At 33.6% G+C, this 16172-nt stretch overlaps 3 protein-coding genes across 4 annotated transcripts; all 3 read right to left on the bottom strand.

Moving 5' to 3' along the window:
- Positions 1-2785: 2785 nt before the first annotated feature.
- LOC129885585 (uncharacterized) lies at positions 2786-5228 on the bottom strand. The gene is made up of 3 exons (XM_055959914.1): positions 4127-5228; positions 3408-3729; positions 2786-3263 (listed from the first exon to the last, which is right to left on the bottom strand). The coding sequence occupies exons 1-3, from the start codon at positions 4530-4532 to the stop codon at positions 2807-2809; spliced, it is 1185 nt and encodes a 394-aa protein (XP_055815889.1). The 5' UTR covers positions 4533-5228; the 3' UTR covers positions 2786-2806.
- A 97-nt stretch (positions 5229-5325) lies between these two features.
- On the bottom strand, positions 5326-13252 carry LOC129885584 (cyclase-like protein 2). Of its 2 annotated transcripts, XM_055959913.1 has the most exons (7): positions 12644-13244; positions 11225-11269; positions 10868-10940; positions 9159-9256; positions 8259-8329; positions 5862-6017; positions 5326-5597 (listed from the first exon to the last, which is right to left on the bottom strand). In XM_055959913.1, the coding sequence occupies exons 1-6, from the start codon at positions 13056-13058 to the stop codon at positions 5892-5894; spliced, it is 828 nt and encodes a 275-aa protein (XP_055815888.1). In that variant the 5' UTR covers positions 13059-13244; the 3' UTR covers positions 5326-5597; positions 5862-5891. The 2 variants fall into 2 exon arrangements, with proteins under 2 accessions (XP_055815888.1, XP_055815887.1); XM_055959912.1 differs by lacking the exons at positions 5326-5597; positions 5862-6017 and adding an exon at positions 6658-6813 and having other exon boundaries at positions 12644-13252.
- Positions 13253-13678: 426 nt separating this feature from the next.
- LOC129885587 (uncharacterized) lies at positions 13679-16121 on the bottom strand. Its single transcript, XM_055959915.1, has 3 exons — positions 15020-16121; positions 14301-14622; positions 13679-14156 (listed from the first exon to the last, which is right to left on the bottom strand). Exons 1-3 carry the CDS (start codon positions 15423-15425, stop codon positions 13700-13702), a joined length of 1185 nt encoding a protein of 394 aa, XP_055815890.1. The 5' UTR covers positions 15426-16121; the 3' UTR covers positions 13679-13699.
- Positions 16122-16172: the final 51 nt, after the last annotated feature.

Below are 16172 nucleotides of genomic sequence, written 5' to 3' on the forward strand. Positions count from 1 at the left end.
TTTTCTTTTGAAATATGACAAACTTTTAGTAAATATGTTGTTCAAAATTGTGTTTGAGTTATGGGATTTGCTTAGGAACAACCCCCTTTTTATAGGAGTTGAGAATGAGAAAAGTAAGCCTATTATTTCGTGTTATAATGTCAATGTGTTTTTTAATTATTTTTGTTGTATAATTGCATGTTTCTTTGATAATTTATCTTGCACATGCTTTAATTTCTTCAACTTCAGCATTCTCTTATCAATTTCCTTAGTAGTTTTGTCGCGATTCGTATAAGCATAATGGCATTATTTGATCATAAAATACATTGATAGTATTAAAATTAAAGTTTTTTACATTGTTAGTATATATAACTTACTTAAATCTGCAGTTCATTTCTCTACAATTAAGGGAAAATAATGAGTTTAGTTAATGTCTATACACATACAGTATTGTCTATTAAAGTCATTTAAAGATCACTACATATAATTGTCATAATTAAGAAAGTGAAATAAGTAATTAAACTGGAAAATTACATACCACAACAGGTTAAAATACATTGATAATATAAAATTATAGTCCTTTATGTTGTTTATAATACAACTTAATTAAATCCATAACTAATGGTGTATGTACGCAACCTACGATGCAATCAGACAAAGCGATGTACAATGTTCATGAATAAAACGAAGAAATATGTGTACTTGTGAAGAGTTTATAGTACTATTAATTAATGAAGTGTAATGTTGATGAGGTCGGTCCTTTTCTTCCCAATTAATCTGGAATAATTAGGAGTGCGCGTAATTTCATTAGTACGTAAAGGACCACATATATATATATATATATATATATATATATATATATATATATAAAGAGTTTCGCATGCATGGCTTTCACTGTTGGCCTATATATATGGGAACTATACAAACACGATATAGTATTATACTCAAATCTTTCTGAAATAGTCATTTTTATGACAATATTTCTCCTAACAATATATTTTTCTTTGAACAAGCTAAGTCGACTTTCATATTATGTTAAATTTCATATTCTCTAAAATAGCATTTTTTTTATAATAGTATTAATTTTATTTAAATAGATAATGTTATTACAAAGAGATTTGATTGTTACTGATAATTACGATCATATAGTACTCTGAAATGGTTGTGTCTATCAAACTTAAAGTTGGCACTTCCAAGTTACGTACATTGAAGCTAATTAATTTCATCGAGTGACTTCAATTCTACGTAGTCAAACTCATACAATGTCCTTTTTTCCATGTCCTTAGTCTGTTGGTGAATTTATGGAATATTACTAAATTTCCATTAGAATGGGGGAAGACGTTTCTTCTTCCAATTCGTCTATTACACCTTGAATTTTGATAATTTTGTGCTTTCAAATGCATGCAACAATATAGTAATTGACCTTTAATTTTTGGGTTGACATCTACAAAACGCAAAAGGATATACACGCAGTTTCTGCTTTCTTCGTGAAAAAGCTCGTCCTTGTCAATATAAGACTGTCCCTCCTAAAAAGATTATTCCAGAATAAATGGGCAATAGTTAGGAGAGGTGCGCCAGCGGCGAGCGGGGCGGACCTAGAGGTAATCGAGGGGATTCACTCGAACCCCTCGACAAAAAATTACATTATACATATGGGGTATATTTTTTAAAAGAATTATGTCTATATATTAATTTTGAACCTTTTAAATATAAGATTAGGGGTTGAGTTAATGGTTAATGGGTTCAAAACTAGCCTTGAGGTCCCAAGATCAAATCCTAAACACTATATTTTTTTTCCGAACTTCCATAATGAAAATCCTGAATCACACAGTTGTAGACCAAGAAATATTATGTGGGACAACGAAAGATGGAAGAAAGGTTTGAAAAATATCAATACTTCTCTTTGTATGCAATTCGTATGGAGCTTTACTATTGTACTCGAAATGCATGTTGTTTTTTCAGGCTCATTAATACATATGCCCATTTGGATATAAGACATGAAGTTGTGATTTGAAGTTAAAATTTTATTTAAATATATAATTTGAATTTCTTAAGTTGTATATTTTTTATAAATATGAAAAAAATATAACTTGTGAAAAATATCAAAAAATTTCTAATTCTTGTATATTTAGTATAATCATACCAAATGAGCAAGCTAATAGTTCATAGGTTAAACAAGTTATCGGAATATTCTAAGGTGCCGTGTTAATAAATCATATATCTCTAAGTATCTTTTATAAATAAATGTTTGTGAATTACAAAATTACAAATACACATAATTTTATAAAGATCCACTAGTCAATAATAGTAGTAATTTTTTATTTTTTAAAATAATCATTTTACATAGCACGAACAATTTCTTCGCCGTGAGTCTTTTATGACTAAATTTAAAATGATGAGTCATTTTATTTTACAAAATATAAAATTATAAGTCAAGTTTTACATTTGAAAAAATTGGAATCACGATTTGGAAACCTTAATCAATTGATTTTTTGGATAATTTACAATATAATAAATAATGTAAGTGATTAGCTGTGGATATATGGGGTCGTGGGGCAGTTGGCTAGCGCGTAGATCTCATAACTTCTGAGTTATCCTGAGGTCGAGAGTTCGAGCCTCTCTCACCCTACAACAATTTTTCATTCAATTACTTTTAACTTTTTGAAATATAAAAGAGCAAAAACAATAATCTTATTTGAAGTTTAATATATGTATAATTTTTCATTAAGCATAGTATTTGATACATTTCCTTTGGTTTCTAATTAACCTTACTTATTTTAATTTCTATATGAACTCACGAACACAATTAATGTTTAATAAAGAAATTTTAGCGCTTGCAAACGACTCCCCGTCCAGAAATTCCACTGCTACATTTCAAGTTGGGCAGCTCCAAATTATTCAACAAACCCTCATTGATCTCATTTACTGCTTGAAACTTAGTTACAGAGCAATCAACATTAAAGAGTCCTGAAGCTGAAAACTCTTTGTCACCTCCCATTACAGGCATCAAAACACCCATTTTCACTCTACTCACATAACTCCTTCTATAAGTTTGGCCCAGAACACCACTCACTTCATCACTTAGCGCGAAAAATTTGAATCCAAGTTCAAGATGAGCAAAACAATCGTCTTGTGTTATGCCATAGTTATGAATTTGCGATTCTTCCTCTGTAATAGGCACCACCTTTGCTGTAATCTTGAAAATGTTTTCAACTTCGATTATAATTTCGTTGGTGTCACTTGTTCGAGTAATGGAGGTCGTTGGTCCAGTTTCAGACTGACACCTGTTGAGACATAATATAATAAAAGTAACTCTATTATACTAATTAAAGTTTATATTTGTCCAAATAAGTCAATTCTTTTTTACATTTTTAGCTCATTAAAAAAAATTCAAATTTGACTTATTGAGACATAATATAATTAAATACCTTGCGCCTTCATTGTCGGGGAGAAGGATAGATTCTCCATCAAAATTTAGGGAAAGACGATCAATGGCATCATCCCATGTAGCTGTCTTTTGTGCTCCAATGGAGATCTTGTGATTACCATATAGGATACCGATAGCTTGAACCCAAGTGAAGTCTCTCTTCATGTTCTCGTTTCGTTTTCCTATGAAGTGACCATTGATGTGAAGGTTAGAGTCTGAGACCAAGCAAAAATCTTTGTCCTTCTTGCCGTGGAAGTAGAAGGTAATGCCATCCGCACCAATGAAACGTGGATCTTGACAAACTGCTCCTGGCTTGTCACAACCTGTATTCCAATAAATTATAACACTTGTTAATTGGATATACTATAAGAAAAATGACTTTTGACGACATGAAAAATGGTCCCTAAAAGTTCAAATATGGTCCTTAATAGTCATTAGCGACTAGAAAAATCAAGTTCTCTCATATTTAGTTATTTGTTCACAAGGAGTTTTAGCAACGAAAAGAACTTTTAAATCTCTACAATACTTTTAAGGATAGAAATCGACAATTTTTACTGGCATATTGAAATGTCTATATCGAGCAATTTTTAATACTATCAGGGTACTAAAAAGATAATCGTAACTATATTTCCATGTTGTAGCAACACATCAAATTAAGAATCTTTCGTATATATTATAAGTTAAATTCATTAAAAAGTATATGGTGGAAGAGGAACTTACTGCAAACAGGTTTGCAAGAGACACAATCAACTTGACAAGTACCAGGGCAAGAGCTAGGGCATGTATGTTCTTGATTGTAGCATTTGCGATGTTTCTTGTCCTTGCTCTTGCACTTAACCTTCTTTGGGGATTTTGATGGATGAAGGTGATAGGGAGGTGGAGGTGATGGTCCATCAATGCAAATAGGCTTACAAGAACGACACTCGGTTATGCAGCCATTAGGACAGAATTTGGGACAAACATGTGGAAGATTTTTGCATTGTTTAATCTCATCATCAGAGCAATGAGAATGGCTTGGATGGTTGTCTATGCCAGGTGAAGTAGCTTCTGCTATTGCCACAACGACTACCAAGAAAACCACAATTAGTCCCACAACATTATTAATGTGGGCAAATGAACGAGCCATTTTCCTTTTGAATATTTGAAATGTGAATATGTTGTTGAAAAACTGGAATTGTGTTTAGAGTTATGGGATTTCCTTAAGAACAATCCCCTTTATATAGGAGTTGAGAATGAGAAAAATGAGTATTGTTTCGTGTCGTAATGCCAATGTTTTAATTTAATAGTATGTTTCTTGATAAGTCATATTGTAGCACATGCTTCTTTTATCAAGTCAACTCTATTCTCTTCAATTTCTTTAGTAGTTTGTTGCTATTAGTATGCACGTTTGGCATCACTTGATAGTAAAGGTAACAAATCAATACTTTTTCGCATTTTTTAACTTCTATATACTATTTCGTCACATTAAAAGATGACTATATGCAACGATCCATAAAAAGTGTGATTTGTAATTTGAGAAAAACTAGCATGGCAGAATAGGCTTAAATACAAGTATAAAAATCAATATATATAAAACTTAAATCCAGAACAAATACTCATATATGTATGTGAACCCTACATACGAAGCAATGAGAAAGAATAAATATGTTTTAACTTGTGAAAAACTTATAGTATTAATGAAGTGTGATGTTGGTGGGGAGGCAAGGGCCGGTCCTTTTCTTGTCAATTAGTCTGGTATGAGTGGTTTGCGTAATTTCATTAGTACGTAAAGAACCACATATTCTTTGGGTTATTAGGGTCGGGTATGTGGGTTGAATGAATTGCATATTTTTTAGGTGTGAAAGTGAATCCATAATAAAGCCACTCAAGCAATGTGCAAAAAATGTAGAGCAACTTTGAATGGATGAGTGAAGCAATACTTGGATGAACACCTATGAAATTTTCCTCTCCTGTCGAAATTAATATAAAGAACGTAATCATTGTCATCTTAAGACAAAAACAACTTGGATCTAAATATGTTGATCACTCTGTCAATCCATAAAACCATAAGACATACCATGAAAGCTGCAGATTATTTGCTCATGCTACGCGTTTTCAGTGTAACAGCTAATAACAATTACAGCCTAAACTACTCTGAAAATATGTCCCCTTTGCAGCACTTTTTCTTATTCAAAGCTATCTCCAGTGCTTCCTGCAGCATTTTATCCAAGCAAACAATGTGAAGAGTATACATAACCAAGAAGAAAAGAAAAGGCTATAAAATTTCATGCTATGAATTATAGGGCTGTCGGATCAAATGGATTCAAGTAATGGTATACACAAGGGATTAATAGAAAGGAGATGCAAAAACCAGGATTAGATAGAAAGTTTTTCACATTGAACAAGACAGTATACAAGGTAACATGTTATTTATCAAAAAATATAAAAACATACAAGGCAACATGTTTAAAAGTACCTTATGGTTGAGGCGGATAAGAGGAGAGTATTACTTAATCAGTATACATCTAATAGGTGATCCCTCTGCACCAAGCAACCTTAGGGGCAAACAGTGTACAGTGTATAAGCCAGCTTCTATATCATCCAGCTTCAGCCCTTCCACAAGAATAATCTCCTGGAACATTTCAAATACTATAAGATTGGGAGGATTATTAACTGGCATTAGAACAAGTAAATGTCAATGAAGTGACTAATTATAAACGTTCTATTGTCTCTTCAAAACAAAGAAGATAACGCTTGACTATAATTTTCTTTTCTTTTCTATTCTCGAAAAAAAAAAAATCATCCAACTTGCTTTCACAATCTTGAAAACAAAGATTCATTGATTAACCATCAAAAGGTTGACATATTTTGTAAGTTTATGTTCAACTAACGTCCACTCGGTTACCGCTTAGATTTCATCTTTATGAGTTTCATTACATGAGAAGGATGAACAGGAATGACAATATGGCATACAAATTAATCTTTGCCACCACCTCCTCTAGTTCTCCACATATATATTTTTTCTTCATAAAGAAAACTTCAGCTAAGGAAGTGGGGGTGGCCCATGAACTTTACCATTAAAAATTGACTCAAAAGTTGACAACCCTCTATAACTTGTAGAAGGTTAAGATGCAAATGTTGTAAAGTTCCAAGGTAAAGAGAGGAATTATATCATTTCAATCCGTGAACTTGACACGAAAACTCACTTTAGCAACTAAATTTAAATTATATTTATAAAAAAATAATACCACTCTCACAACGTCAGTATGTATTACACTCGCCCCATGTCATTGCCACGTCACTACCACGTAAAAAATTACCAACCCTTCATTTTTTTTAATTAGTTTTTCTCTTTCTCTCTCTTCTTCTCTCTTTTCTCTTTTTTCTTCTTTCTCCTCATCCTTCCACAACAACCACCACAGTTGCCACTAGACACCACATCTTTAATCCACACCCTCCACTACCACCATCATCTACCTCGAAATTTCATCTAATTCTTTTACAAATTAATCCCATTTACACTCAAATTCGTTCAAATTGGTTGTTTTGGTGTTATTGTTGGCCATTATTAATTTGAAAGAACTGCCCTACAACAAAAAAAAATCATCACCGTCATCTCCCCATCAAATTTCTTCCAACTCCTACTCAAATTCGTCCAAATTGGTTGTTTTGATTGTTATTGTTAGCAATTATTATTATCATTATTTACAAATCCATTTCTTCCATAACTTTATTTTTGAAAGAAACAAAAATCAAATCAGGAAATCAAAAAATGGTGAAATTGAAAAGAAAAGAATGATGAAATATAGAGAGAAGAGGGACGTGTGGAGGAGAAGAAAGAGGAAGGTGGTGGGGGCGGGATTGTGGAGTGAGGTGGGTTGTGAAGAAGAAAAAGGTGATAGGTGTGCAGGGATAGAGGGGTGAGTTGTAAACAATAAGGAAGTAATTTTTTTTTTAATTGTATATTATTTTTATTTTATTTTTTAATTATATAATAATACATATATATCAATGGGTCCACCATTTTGTGCTCTTCAATTGTTTAATTTTTTTTTTTGAAATAATTGAAATGAAAGTTCTTTAAAGGGTATATAAATACAACTTAAGTTTAGTAGTTAAAGTGAGTTTTCATACCAAGTTCAGAAGTGAAATGATGTATTTTCTCGTAAAGAAACTACGATTGACAATCGCAATTATTAAGTGACTATCCAAATCTCTTCTAAAAATGTACAAGTGAAGATCAATACACCCAAAATAACCTTACCTGCTTTGCAGATGACATCTAGTTCACAATCTAGCATATAAGATTTAGAAAGCACCATAATTGCTACAACTCACATCAATTTTGAGATGCCGGTGATTAGGGTTAGATGCTACTGGTAGCAATTAGGAAATATTACAGTGAATCATTTTGTTATCACGCCTTCACCCAATCCAGTTGAACCAAGGTTAAGGCCAACAAGTTTCCTGGTAAACAAGAAGTTGGGAAGCTGATCTAAATTTTGAAAATGTAATCACTCATTTAGGAAAGCAAGGCTTTCTATCTCCATGATATGCAATCACTTTCTGTTTTTTTTTAAAATTATTTTTTCACCTTAAAAAAAGAGTTGGATCACCGGTACCAATTACCGCTAAGAGCAACTTGAACATGTAACACCTTTCTCATGGAATTATGAAATATTAACTCAAGCCAAAGTAAAAAAATTAGGCGATTAAAAAAAAAAGAATTCTGGGTAAAGAGTAAAATCTTCATTATATACATTTGCAACCAAACACACACACCCCTCAATCGACACCCCCAATTTCATCCCCGATGTGAATCAAATCATAGGGGGCAACAAACGTTCAACTTAGTCAGAATATGACGACTTACCCTGCTTTTCAGGAAAACGTGATGGGAAGGAAGCAAATCATCGAATGCAGCAACCGATAAGTAATCAATTCCTGGAAAAATAAAAATAAATATCAGCTATGAATTCTTCTACCAGTCGATAATTGATTAAGAGGAAAATTAGGAATAAGTTATCACCCATTTACTCTAGTTGAGCTGCAGCAGTAAGACACAGAAGCCTCTTAGGACAAAGTCAAACTATGGGAGTTCATAAGTTGAGGGCAAAAGTTGGGAGAAATGGGAAAGGAAAATAACCAAATTTATAACTATGACAGATTATTGTCAAAGAAATTTGTCAACAGGAGGCAGTAATGGAACAACTGGATGAGGATAATAACGGTACATGAACCATGACACATGCAGACTAAGAGTGGGATAAAGCAAGAAAGTAAAATCAAGTTTAAATTCCTAATTCACCAATTAAAAATTCAGACATCAGTCAGACTGAAGATAATACAAATATATATATAATGTATATATGCATGTGTATTAATTAAATACCAGTTCAAGCACTTCATCTGCATGATGTTCCACTTACTCATGACATGAAGCATAAAGTACTGACAGGATTCATGCAGAATTATCTTTTAATTGACAAAATATATTTACACCAAGGATAAGTTCACTCCAGTAAGGAGCATGCAAGAAAGTGCAATCTATTGAAACAACTTTCACATATTACTCTAGATAGTAACTGTGTCAATCAAGCAGGGTGTCACAGGAAGATGGGAAAAGAAGAGAGAAACCATCTGACTATAGAGGTGTAACAGTACACGAAGTATACTATTTATTGTTGAGCACTGTTGTAACCAACATTCAAGTATGCAGTAAACCATAACATCATAGATTGTTAAGATATCATAGTGTTACAGCCCATCTTACCAACAAGTTTGATGTCAGTGTTATCCACTAGCCACTGTGCTCCATCCTTCATGAATCCAACATAGCTTTTGTCGAATGCCTTTTTCCACATAAGACGCCTGAAAGTCAATTAAGCTTGATCAAGACACACTGCACGACTGTAACTGTACATTTAAGTCAAATCATTTAAAATTCTATGCAAAGTGTTGATTCAGGAACCCTGATAGCATCTAACCTTCTTTCTATACTAAGTGATTATGCATATTAATTCGTTGAAAGATGAGCAACAACTACATAAATAATGAGTGCATCAAAATGAAGCTCTCAAACAGCATACACCTGCACCCTAAGAAGGAGATGGAGTAGAAGAGGAATCCTACCCAGTTCAGGTAAGCTCACCCTTTGCACTAAATGCCAAACCTTAATTGCTTATACAGTTATACTTCAATTAGGTTTTCGACAAATTTATTCAGCGACAGCATTACCACTAAAAGAACAAGAAAAAAGGTTAGAGACAGATATTTTGTACAATCCGCTACATCAAGCTAGGGTTCGCAATACATGAGTAAAGCATGTGAAACAAGCATTGGGATCCCCACGGATGCTTGGGAGGTACGCGATTAAGATACTATTTAAAATGTATAGCCATTCCAGTAAAAACTTGACCATTCCATGCCTAAACTGAAGAAGATACAATGATATCCACAATGAACAGATAGGGAGTGTGCTGTAAGTTTTATTATGTTTTTCGCAATTCATCAATCTATTTTTTTTGAGATTTTGAAAGTGTAATCCAAGATCTTTGTAGAAGCACATTCGCCAGAGTCAGAAGGCAATTTTTTTTTTTTGCTATGTTCTAGTTGGTTTTCAACTTCCATTTCCAACTTTCACGATTTAGTCCACAGTCCAAAAAAGCTTTCACTACCAAGAAGCAGAAATTGATCACATCCCACACAAGTTCAACTCTTATATTGCCCGAAAATTTAGACTTGAGCAAGAAGTAAAAGCGCGAACTTCACTTAACATTTGACAACCCTCTTTCATACAGCACCACAAAGAAAGAACAGAAACAAACATAAAGATGCAAAGATTCACAAATCCTAAATTTCCTTCAGAGTATACCAAAATCAGATGTGTAAGGATAAAAAAAATTATTAGATGCCTGTTGTTTATCTTTGTAATTAAAAACAACCTGGCCTGAAGGAAAATGCTTGAAGGGGCATTGATTAAAAGAATGTGTAGATGCATCATTTATCAAAGAGGTTAGTCTTTAGCAACCCTTTAAATGGGTATGTCAAGTTCAAGCATGATGATGTAGGGTGCATTTCAAAAAATTTAAGGGTCCAGGTGTATACTGATAATTAAAGTTGGATCCCCTAATGTAAGTTTGCTGGTTACCTGTCCAGCGACTTTGCTTATGGGGCTATTGGAATACGCTCCATTCAAATGAAATTTTATATAATACCACAAACCAGATTCCTTGAGTGGAAGAATCTGTAAATTCTGGATATACTCAAACTATTAACGATGAAAAGAGACAAACAGGAACACATAGCATAACAGTGACATGTAACAAAACTTCCAACAACTTCACTATAATATACAACAACAAACATGTCGAAAAAGAAAGGAGAAGCTATATACAACTTAGAGAAACCTTGAAGAATGGAACTCTGATCAACAACAAGCATGCAACCTAAGCACAGTTCTAAGATGCTGCTATAAATTACCTGTCAGTGTTTAGTGTCCTGAAAAGTACTCGTTTGACTCCCTTGGGAATATGCAAGGAATGCATAACATCCGCTGAATAAAAGAAAACAAAAGTATGATGGTATATAGCCAATAAACTTATGTAAACAACTCTGGTCTGCCACTCAAATCTCAGAGAGTATTTCTTCATCTAGTTGTTGCAATATCATATTGTATGCAAGGTAAAGACAGAGAAACTTTTAAGCTCAATAATTTCAAGTCAACTGATATGCTGGCAAATTGAGAACTATAAGAAAATAAGCTGGAATAATTGATTCAAAAATAGGAGAGTTTATCATACTAGAGAAATTCAGCATGAGATGGGAGGGGGAGATTACCAGTTAAGTTCTTGTCTCTCGGAACATCAACTAGCAATGCAGGACCTGTTAAAGCAAGTGAAGGACATCATCCTTAATGCATGAAAATGTGTAATACTGCCTGTAAAAAGATAAAACACAAATACACACTGCCAAAAATCGAACAAAGGGAGAAAAATTGGTGGTATGTTAAAGTGAAGAATTCAATTTTTTAAAAAAAATATACAGGAAACCTTACTCTGAAAAGAAAAGAGAATCAAGATCAATGATAAGCCCTTAAAAGGACCACAACCAGTCAAACAAAAAACAAAAATGTAAAGGATCTTTGAAGGAGGTATCCTTCCAATGAAGAAGACAGCAAAGAAAGGAAATTTCTTTATTCCATGAAAAACAATAAAAAGAATGATATCATGTGAATGTATCATATGTGAATGGATCAACGTAAACGCAATCAGAGAAAATGCATTAAATTTGAGTATATATGCATTGTGAAGCAAGAAACACTAGGTAAGAATAAACTCCCAGCATGTAACCCACACTCTTCCTTTCCTTCTCTTTTTTCCCTTTTCTCGGCAATGACAAATGCTTTACCGTAAATAAGGTATGCGGCTTCAACTGTCACTGAAGAAACGGAATTTTTCTTTTAAGGGTCAACGATTCACCAAAGAAAGACAGGATTGTCAACTCTAACTGAATTGACGTTTCAGGAATTCCTGTGAGGTTGTTTACTAGCTTCTTCTCTTTTTTCTTTTTTTCAATTTGATAAGAACAAAATGTTTGCCAAATACAAAATTGGACTATGCAGCTGCTCCTGGGCATCTGGGAGGAGTACAATATCTTAAGACCCTAGAATCAGTCATAAAATCTTTATCAACAGAGGATAAAGCATACTTCCTCTGTATCAATCTATGTGACATAGTTTTGACTCAAACACGGAGTTTAAGAAAATAAGGGAGACTTTTGAAACTTGTGTTTTAAACATCCCATAACATTTGTGTGGCTACGAGACTTTTGAAACTGTTGGTATTAAACAGGCCATAGCATCTGTGTAGCTATAAAAGCTTCACATTAAGGAAAAAATGAGAAGTTTATAGTTAGATGTTTCCAAATATAGAAATGAGCAATTTTTTCAGAACGGTGAAATAAAGAAATTAAATAGTATCACATAAACTTGAACAGCAGAAATAGTTAGGACTAAAAAAGATCTCAAAAGGATTGATTCAAAAAACTCTAGTTCTTAGACTAGGTCTCAACTGTTTCCAGTTTTAAGAACTAATCTCCAGATCATCAATTTGAAAGAGCAAGTAAAATTCAAGGTTTCAAACTGTGGTGTAGAGTTGATCAGAGCCATGACTCATGAGTAGTTAAAAATAAGCACATGAGTAATCATTTTTCTAAAGCACAAGAGTTATCAAAGGTAGAATTTCCTGTGGTTAATACCATTGAGAACTCTAAGGTCAAGGGAATCAACATCAAACCCTGCATCATAGTACTCCTCATAAACATGTCCTGGTGCATCAACATGAGTGCCAGCATGAACGCCTAATCTCAGTTCCGAAAAGTTGTAATCAGAGCCATTCTTCATGCTCGACAAAAGAGTGAGAAACTGTCCAATTCCTTCATCAGAATCCCACATACGAGTATTAGGGTTGAACTGGTGTGTGATATCAAATATTTGTCCATCTTCATACACCTCTCTCCTCAAAGGTCTCAAATCATCACTAGATCCAACACAAGCACCCGGTTCATCACCATATCCAGTTGGGTATGCATCATTAGGTGATGAAAAAACGAGTGATATTGCACTTACAGCCAGCAACTCAGCTAATACTAGCAACTTACACACAACCCTCATCTTTCTTTCTAAAAAAGGCCTGAACTTGAGCAATGGAAATTAGAAAGCTCAATGTTATGGCTTCACACTATGCTCAGTAGCAGTTCGCAAAGAAATTTTGGTAGGTAAACATTGGGTACTCTTCAAGAAGATGCTTTCATTTTTTTTTAAGTTATGGATAATATTCAATATTTTTGATGCCTCAGAAGATAATACCCTGACAATTGGGTCCTTACAATTATTAAATATTTACAAGTTGCATTAATCACATCATTCTCCAGATGGAGCTCTCAACAAAACAAAGTTTTCAAACTTTGCGGCCTTAGCTGAGGCCAAGAATAACATGTAGAATGTCGCTTTCTAGTTTATTTCATCAAACGCGTGAACTTATGTGAAGGAGAGAGCAATGCACAAGATAGATTAACAGGTCTAATACTACTAGTACTAGTTACTGAGAAAAAATGAAACTAATTTTCGAAGCATTTGAGACAAAAAGAGATGGAGATTGATGGTTATTTGAAGTTTAATATATGTATAATTTTTCATTAAGCATAATATTTGATACATTTCCTTTGGTTTCTAATTAACCTTATTTATTTTAATTTCTATATGAACTCTTTATTGATCACTCATGAACACAATTAATGTTTAATAAAGAAATTTTAGCGCTTGCAAACGACTCCCCGTCCAGAAATTCCACTGCTACATTTCAAGTTGGGCAGCTCCAAATTATTCAACAAACCCTCATTGATCTCATTTACTGCTTGAAACTTAGTTACAGAGCAATCAACATTAAAGAGTCCTGAAGCTGAAAACTCTTTGTCACCTCCCATTACAGGCATCAAAACACCCATTTTCACTCTACTCACATAACTCCTTCTATAAGTTTGGCCCAGAACACCACTCACTTCATCACTTAGCGCGAAAAATTTGAATCCAAGTTCAAGATGAGCAAAACAATCGTCTTGTGTTATGCCATAGTTATGAATTTGCGATTCTTCCTCTGTAATAGGCACCACCTTTGCTGTAATCTTGAAAATGTTTTCAACTTCGATTATAATTTCGTTGGTGTCACTTGTTCGAGTAATGGAGGTCGTTGGTCCAGTTTCAGACTGCCACCTGTTGAGACATAATATAATAAAAGTAACTCTATTATACTAATTAAAGTTTATATTTGTCCAAATAAGTCAATTCTTTTTTACATTTTTAGCTCATTAAAAAAAATTCAAATTTGACTTATTGAGACATAATATAATTAAATACCTTGCGCCTTCATTGTCGGGGAGAAGGATAGATTCTCCATCAAAATTTAGGGAAAGACGATCAATGGCATCATCCCATGTAGCTGTCTTTTGTGCTCCAATGGAGATCTTGTGATTACCATATAGGATACCGATAGCTTGAACCCAAGTGAAGTCTCTCTTCATGTTCTCGTTTCGTTTTCCTATGAAGTGACCATTGATGTGAAGGTTAGAGTCTGAGACCAAGCAAAAATCTTTGTCCTTCTTGCCGTGGAAGTAGAAGGTAATGCCATCCGCACCAATGAAACGTGGATCTTGACAAACTGCTCCTGGCTTGTCACAACCTGTATTCCAATAAATTATAACACTTGTTAATTGGATATACTATAAGAAAAATGACTTTTGACGACATGAAAAATGGTCCCTAAAAGTTCAAATATGGTCCTTAATAGTCATTAGCGACTAGAAAAATCAAGTTCTCTCATATTTAGTTATTTGTTCACAAGGAGTTTTAGCAACGAAAAGAACTTTTAAATCTCTACAATACTTTTAAGGATAGAAATCGACAATTTTTACTGGCATATTGAAATGTCTATATCGAGCAATTTTTAATACTATCAGGGTACTAAAAAGATAATCGTAACTATATTTCCATGTTGTAGCAACACATCAAATTAAGAATCTTTCGTATATATTATAAGTTAAATTCATTAAAAAGTATATGGTGGAAGAGGAACTTACTGCAAACAGGTTTGCAAGAGACACAATCAACTTGACAAGTACCAGGGCAAGAGCTAGGGCATGTATGTTCTTGATTGTAGCATTTGCGATGTTTCTTGTCCTTGCTCTTGCACTTAACCTTCTTTGGGGATTTTGATGGATGAAGGTGATAGGGAGGTGGAGGTGATGGTCCATCAATGCAAATAGGCTTACAAGAACGACACTCGGTTATGCAGCCATTAGGACAGAATTTGGGACAAACATGTGGAAGATTTTTGCATTGTTTAATCTCATCATCAGAGCAATGAGAATGGCTTGGATGGTTGTCTATGCCAGGTGAAGTAGCTTCTGCTATTGCCACAACGACTACCAAGAAAACCACAATTAGTCCCACAACATTATTAATGTGGGCAAATGAACGAGCCATTTTCCTTTTGAATATTTGAAATGTGAATATGTTGTTGAAAAACTGGAATTGTGTTTAGAGTTATGGGATTTCCTTAAGAACAATCCCCTTTATATAGGAGTTGAGAATGAGAAAAATGAGTATTGTTTCGTGTCGTAATGCCAATGTTTTAATTTAATAGTATGTTTCTTGATAAGTCATATTGTAGCACATGCTTCTTTTATCAAGTCAACTCTATTCTCTTCAATTTCTTTAGTAGTTTGTTGCTATTAGTATGCACGTTTGGCATCACTTGATAGTAAAGGTAACAAATCAATACTTTTTCGCATTTTTTAACTTCTATATACTATTTCGTCACATTAAAAGATGACTATATGCAACGATCCATAAAAAGTGTGATTTGTAATTTGAGAAAAACTAGCATGGCAGAATAGGCTTAAATACAAGTATAAAAATCAATATATATAAAACTTAAATCCAGAACAAATACTCATATATGTATGTGAACCCTACATACGAAGCAATGAGAAAGAATAAATATGTTTTAACTTGTGAAAAACTTATAGTATTAATGAAGTGTGATGTTGGTGGGGAGGCAAGGGCCGGTCCTTTTCTTGTCAATTAGTCTGGTATGAGTGGTTTGCGTAATTTCATTAGTACGTAAAGAACCACATATTCTTTGGGTTATTAGGGTCGGGTATGTGGGTTGAATGAATTGCATATTTTTTAGGTGTGAAAGTGAATCCATAATAAAGCCACTCAAGCAAT

Source organism: Solanum dulcamara, chromosome 4 (assembly GCF_947179165.1).
Source record: "Solanum dulcamara chromosome 4, daSolDulc1.2, whole genome shotgun sequence".
NCBI lineage: Eukaryota > Viridiplantae > Streptophyta > Magnoliopsida > Solanales > Solanaceae > Solanum > Solanum dulcamara.